Consider the following 6203-nt stretch of genomic DNA (forward strand, 5'->3'; position numbering starts at 1 on the left):
CTCCATCTTGGTCTTTACTGACTGTCCATTTTTTTGTCTTGGAGCTTATGGTAAAGTTTGTTCCTAACTTTATGATTTTGCTGACTTCAGCTCTGAAACACAGAGATTTAGTTCCTAGTTTTGGAACTGAAGTAAAATAAATGTGGATGTTTTCATTATTCACCTGAGTCCCCAGATGTTTTGAATCCTGCTGAGATTCTGGGTCACAAGGAAACCTTGGAGCAGCAAGTTCCAGGGATTGCAGTGGCAAAAATAAAGGCAAAGGCATGTAGGCTTATCAGATTCACCTCCTCAGCTTTATTAATTACTTCTTTCTGGAGCTTTTTTGAGATATCTTCTTTCCAGGAAAATCCCTATCTCCACTAATATTTTTATTCCATCAACTTCCCATTCCTTCTATTTGCTCTTGATGGCATTGGAATATTTCATGTAATTTTCCAGCTTCTTTCATACTTAAGTATTGTTGGGTTTTTGATGTGAATTGAAGTCTTCAAGGAATTTCTGCTTTTATTCCTGCTTTATGGTAAAGTGTAGAAAGGGTTGGAATTATTATTTGTAGTAAATAATGCATTACATAATAAACACATGAGCAATGAGCACTGTTCACTTGTGACCGGCATACCAAATTTATTATTATGTGGCTCTCTACATTCATATCTTTTCTAGATCTTTACAATTTAAACAGCTTTGCTTCACTTCACATTCCTAGGAACTTTCCGTTCTTCCTGTGACAAGCAAGATCTCATTCCCTCTAAGTCTATGATATTAGTTTTGTGTTTGCTTTTAACAATTGTTATACAGAGTACATTGCCATGGACAGCTTTGGGTTTGATTGTTTACTCTAACTCTGATGCCATATGGCTGAGCCAGGCATAAAGATGTAAGCAGCCAAAATGTCAGTGCTAAGTTTGGAATCCTCATGTCTAATCAGTGACCGCTTTCATTTGAAATCCCGTTTCCATATGAACTTTGAGGCAGATCCGTTGCAGGGAAGGGAGAAGCCGGTCAGCGAACACCTCAAATTCCCATTAATTGGAGTCAGATTGTAAAGCAGAAGCTCCAGCTCACTGCCTGATTCTCCTTGTACATGTCTGGCACAGATGTAGAGAACTGCAGTATTGGTGTGAATAGAGAATAAACGGATCTGCCTAGGGTTGGAAGCACCAGAAGGAGCAGTAGCAGAATGTCTGCAAAACTCAGGTGTTGTTGGTCATCAAGATTCCAACACATCCATCTGCAGCTTCCTGCGGCTCTCAGATCAGGAGGGAGAGTCCAATGATGACTCTCAAATGCACGACAGGACAGAGACACTAATCAGTGTCAGCTCCTAAAGGGTACTTAATGCATCTTCAAAACCTGCACATGGTCACGAACCTAAGAACAACTCAGAAGAAGTGATGAAGACACAACAGCTGACATTGTTTGTCACTAATGTCATGGCAAAGAATCCTAAGCAGATCATTTGGGTACAAGAACCTTGGTGGTTTTGAGAAGATGGGTCTGAGAGTGTGTTGAATGTGACTGAGTGAAATCAGTTTTGTTTTAAATGAAATCACCTTCTTCCCCAGACAATGAGCTTTACTGCACTGGTTCTGCAGTACTGCAACATTACTTCCTACATGGAATTGATTGCCAGGCATCAGGTCAAATTCAGCTGTCTCCCTTCTGTTTCTATCCCTGTAGATGCCATGTGAAGGCTTCGTGGAGAGAGACAATAAGAGCACTGACACAGCCATGGAGTTCCACCTGCTCGGCTTCTCCGAGCTCCTCTGTCTGCGGGTCCTCCTGTTCCTTATCTTTCTCCTTGTCCATTTGGTCACGCTGTCAGGGAATGTGATGATCTTCATGGCGGTGATTATGGAGCCTTCCCGTACTCCCATGCTTTTCTTCCTCTGTCAGCTCTCTGTCATTGAGCTCTGCTATACTTTAGTCATTGTCCCTAAGGCGCTCCTCAGCCTGATAGTGGTGGATGGCAGCACCTTTTCTTTCATAGGCTGTGCTGCACAGATGCACCTTTTTATGGCACTTGGTGGGGCTGAATGCTTCCTTCTGGTCGTCATGTCGTACAACCGCTACGTTGCCATCTGTCAGCCACTTCACTATGCAGCTGTGATGAGCGAGGGGCTCTGCCTCCGGCTGGCTGTGGCTTGCTGTCTGGAGGTTTTGCTGTTGCCCTGGTGTTGACAGTGGCTGTTTTCTGCTTACCTTTCTGACAGTCTCACCATATCAATCACTTCTTCTGTGATGTCCCTGCTGTGCTGCACCTGGCTTGTACACAGAGTTACACCCCTGAGCTGCCCTTGCTGGCTGCCTGCATGCTCCTGCTGCTGCTCCCCTTCCTCCTAATCCTGACCTTGTATGTTTGCATTGCTGCTGCTTTGCTACACGTCACCTCCTCCATGGGAAGGGGCAAGGCCTTTTCAACCTGCATTTCACACTTGGCCATCACCTTGCTACACTATGGATGTGCCACCTACATGTACATTCGTCCTAAGTCCAGTTACTCGTCAGCTCAAGACAAGATGGTGTCTCTGGTCTACACCAACGTTACTCCGTTACTGTATCCCCTCATTTATAGCCTGAGGAACAAGGAATTCAGAGGGGTCCTCAGGAAAATGTTGAGGAGGAAGAAAATAGCTCAGCTGAACTGGGATACTATCAGAGCTGAGGGAGGTGTGTGTGGTAAGTTTTAGTAGAGCAAATGTGTGCTTGTTGGAAAACAGCCCCATAACCATGTTAGGACCAGATTCTCCATAGACTTCACTATGGCAAATATCCAGGCAGAATTCAACATGCATCGATACGTTTAGGACAAAATGACATCTCTGCTAAAAAAACCGAAACAAAACAAAAAGGTGTCTAACCTAACACTTTACCTAAAGGGATATGTTTTAATGACTTGTGAGGAAGAAGAACTTTGATCAGTTTGTGGTCTCACTTCTGTGATCACGTACATACTCATGCTTAGATTCATGGTCATCTCAGCACAATCAAAAGATCAACACAAAATTATTTAAAGCCGCTGTACTGGTTTCATTATTTTCCTGTCAAGATGAAAGTAGAAACTGGAAAATGGGAAATCAATAAAAAATTTTAGAGTGGTAAGTTCTTCAGCACAAAAAATCTGCAAAAGGTTACTGGAAGGTTAGAAGAGGAAAGCCCATGCCTAGAAAGAAATGGAAATTAAGCTGTGGTTTTCACCAAATTTAGCAGAAGGCTGCACTCTAACATGCCATCACAAGTGGAAAGATCATTAGTGCAAACTCATCTGATTTTGAATTATTCTAAATAATGAAAATGGAAGTGCCGCCGATTTGACAAGAGTATGACTTTCCCAAGCCTGTTTCGCCGGAAGCAATCTTTCCTTTTGTAGGGAGATGCTTCAGGTTTGGATTGTTCCTATGGCAACATAAAGACTAAGATACTGGCCTTATCATGTGACTTTTATCGGGAAGGACTATATCATATAAATAAGTATGCCTAAGGAGTGTTGAAATCTCTCATCGTCAGATTAATCATACCACTGCTACAGTTATTGTAATTTCTTTAGTGAAACCAATGAGAGTTACAGCATGTGCTGGACTGCAGCAGACACAAGAGTCTGAAAGGTGCAATGCAGCGTGATTTTGTGTGTTTCCTACACGTAGGTGGAACAGGATGATTCAGACAAATCAGGAAAAAACAGTTTTGGACAGGAACGGGAGAGAAAGAAGGAATTTTATTATTTTATTTAATACTTCCCTTCCCCATGGCTCTTTAAAGCCCCAGATAGACCCTATGATTCAGAACCCACCTCTTACGTATCAAATTGTTGAGAAAAAAACAAAAGGCTTGCTTCTGTTCCTCTGCCTAATCCAAAGGAATTTCAGCACCTCAGCTGCCCTCAGCTCGCTCCCTTGGCAGGTTGAGAGAGCAGAATGATATTTGCTTTCTCTGGGCTACAATCATTAAAAATTATGGTAAGTGGATTTGACTAATGTAAAAAATTGGCACTGTAACTAAGGAAGTTAACTTGGAGCCATCTGACGAAAGAGTAATGTGGAATTTAAAAATCACATTAAAAGCTGTCTTCAAGTTGACAGTCTGGCCAGGCTAAAACATTAACACAGAATATTGGCTCTCATGTCAAGGAATACCTAATTACTGCTGTAAGCAAAGGTTTAGCTGCATTATTTAAAATGATCAAAGTTGTAGTGAACATTTTAATCACCTGCCAGGTCTTCCAAAAATGAAAAGGGGAGGGTCTCAATAAAAGTATATTACCTACTAATAGGGAAGTACCTTAGAAGTACATTAGAGAAGTACTTGAATCAAATACTGTTAAAGGATTTAAAGACAGTAAATAACTGTAATGAGCACAGGACAAAACTGAAGCATCAATTCCAAATCCTGTCAAGTCAAATCAAGCTTTGAAGTTAATCCTGCTGCCAGCAGTGGGTTGGACTAGAGACCTCCAGAGGTCCCTTCTAAGATTAGCAGGACTCTACAGTAGAGGTTTCTAGGAGGTACTGATATGCTCAAATACCTGACAGTAAAACTAAGGGACGGAAAGACTCTGAGGTTTATAATGCTGATAGGAACCTTGGTAGAGGCACCCATGTGTTTGTGGGAGCTGTGGACATGGGATAGCAGAGATACAACTGTACTCTGTTGCTAGTTGTGAGAAGATAGTGGGGCTGTGTCCCTGAACTAGAAATGTTCCTCATGAACAACTTCTGATTGGGGACACCTCGGCAGACCTGTCCTCACTGCGAGGATATGTGAGATGCCTTTAGGAGGGATGACATGACTGAAACAGCAGCTAGCCTAGAGTCCCAGCTCTTTAGTTCTCAAATTCATGTGGGAAGCACAACAAGCAATGGAGTTTTTCTGCGAAAACGCTGTCTCCACCCAATGTCCTTGCAGATGAATGGAGTGAGGAGATCCCAGAGCTCAGGATTATCCCCCATCCTATCCCCATCAGTATTCCCACACCCATTCACAGCACCCACGGCCTGTCTCTGTGCCCAGCTCTGTTGAGTGCAGGGCTTTGCTGTATAGATCTGTAGAGAGGACTCAGGGATGAGATGGCAAGGGGAAGCTTATGATGTAAGAGCAGCAACAATGTATATGAGATTTTAGAACCACTTTCTTTGCAAATGTTGTCTTTCAGTTGCCAGGAGCTGTCTGAACTGCCTTTTCCACCGCTTCCTTTTACAAGTGGCTGTTTCAGTCCTACTGACCCAGTATACTGTATATTGAGAGCTGGAGAATGCCCAAGCGAAGTAAGACAGCAACATCCCTGATGCAGGGTATGAGCACAGAAAAAACATGAAAATTTCTAAGTCCTGTTCAGAATTTCACAGGGAAGATCAGGATCCAGCCAGGCAGTGCAGAGTTAGACAACCGCACATTCCACCTCCAGCCAAAGACAGATAGGGCAAAGGTCTTTCCATGGGCATCATAACTGCCTGGGTTGGATAGGGTCTTAAGACTCCCCAGTGTATGAGTAATGTTGGGGACCTGCATTCACCAAATGATCCTGTCCTTTCTTGGAAGGAGAACGCCTACATCATCAAGTTTGCAGAGGTCTGAGATCTGGCAAACACAGGTGCCGTAAGGTTTTCTGATGAAACCAGCTAAGACATCGCTAATAATCCGTTCATAGTTTACACAGCCACAAAACCAGAGTATTCATTTTTGCAATTAATTTTGTCAAGGCTGTCCTGAGCAGGGCACTGGATGAGAACACTGATCTCAGCAGTGGTTGAGCACCAGAGGTCAACCTCTAAGAGCTCAACCTGTGAGGCCTATAAGATCTCATCAGTGCTGTCCAGGTTCCCAGAAATGAAGACTGTTTCGAGGATGATGGCAGAGACATTGGGTAACATTCAGGGTCCTCAAGGTCCAGTACCCTGAATGGTACATACCGTTCAAAGAAGTACCTTCACACAAGGAGGTACTTCAAGGAGGTATCTCGAGTGCTACTTACCAGTACCAATGATACTGGTAGGGTACCAATGAAATCTCCTTTTCAATGTAGAGAAAACAGTGAAAGCTCCTTTTTTTTTTTTTTTTTGCACACTGTCATGTTTTTCTGGCAATCCAGGTAAGACATTTCCTAAAAATTGTTCCTATAAATAATCAATCTCTTAAAAGAAATAGATGTGCTTGCATTAAAAATATTTCCTTACTTTTCTAGGAATCTAACTACAAAAAGTTTG

General features: G+C 42.7%; 1 protein-coding gene across 1 annotated transcript; it reads left to right on the plus strand.

Annotated features, from left to right (window-relative positions):
• The first annotated feature begins 1683 nt into the window (after nucleotides 1–1683).
• LOC104327146 (olfactory receptor 10AC1-like) lies at nucleotides 1684–2693 on the plus strand. The gene is given in 2 exon segments (XM_009932032.2): nucleotides 1684–2149; nucleotides 2152–2693. Coding segments are annotated over 2 exon segments (1008 nt in total).
• Nucleotides 2694–6203: the final 3510 nt, after the last annotated feature.

Source organism: Opisthocomus hoazin, chromosome 1 (genome assembly GCF_030867145.1).
Source record: "Opisthocomus hoazin isolate bOpiHoa1 chromosome 1, bOpiHoa1.hap1, whole genome shotgun sequence".
NCBI classification, from domain to species: Eukaryota; Metazoa; Chordata; class Aves; order Opisthocomiformes; family Opisthocomidae; genus Opisthocomus; species Opisthocomus hoazin.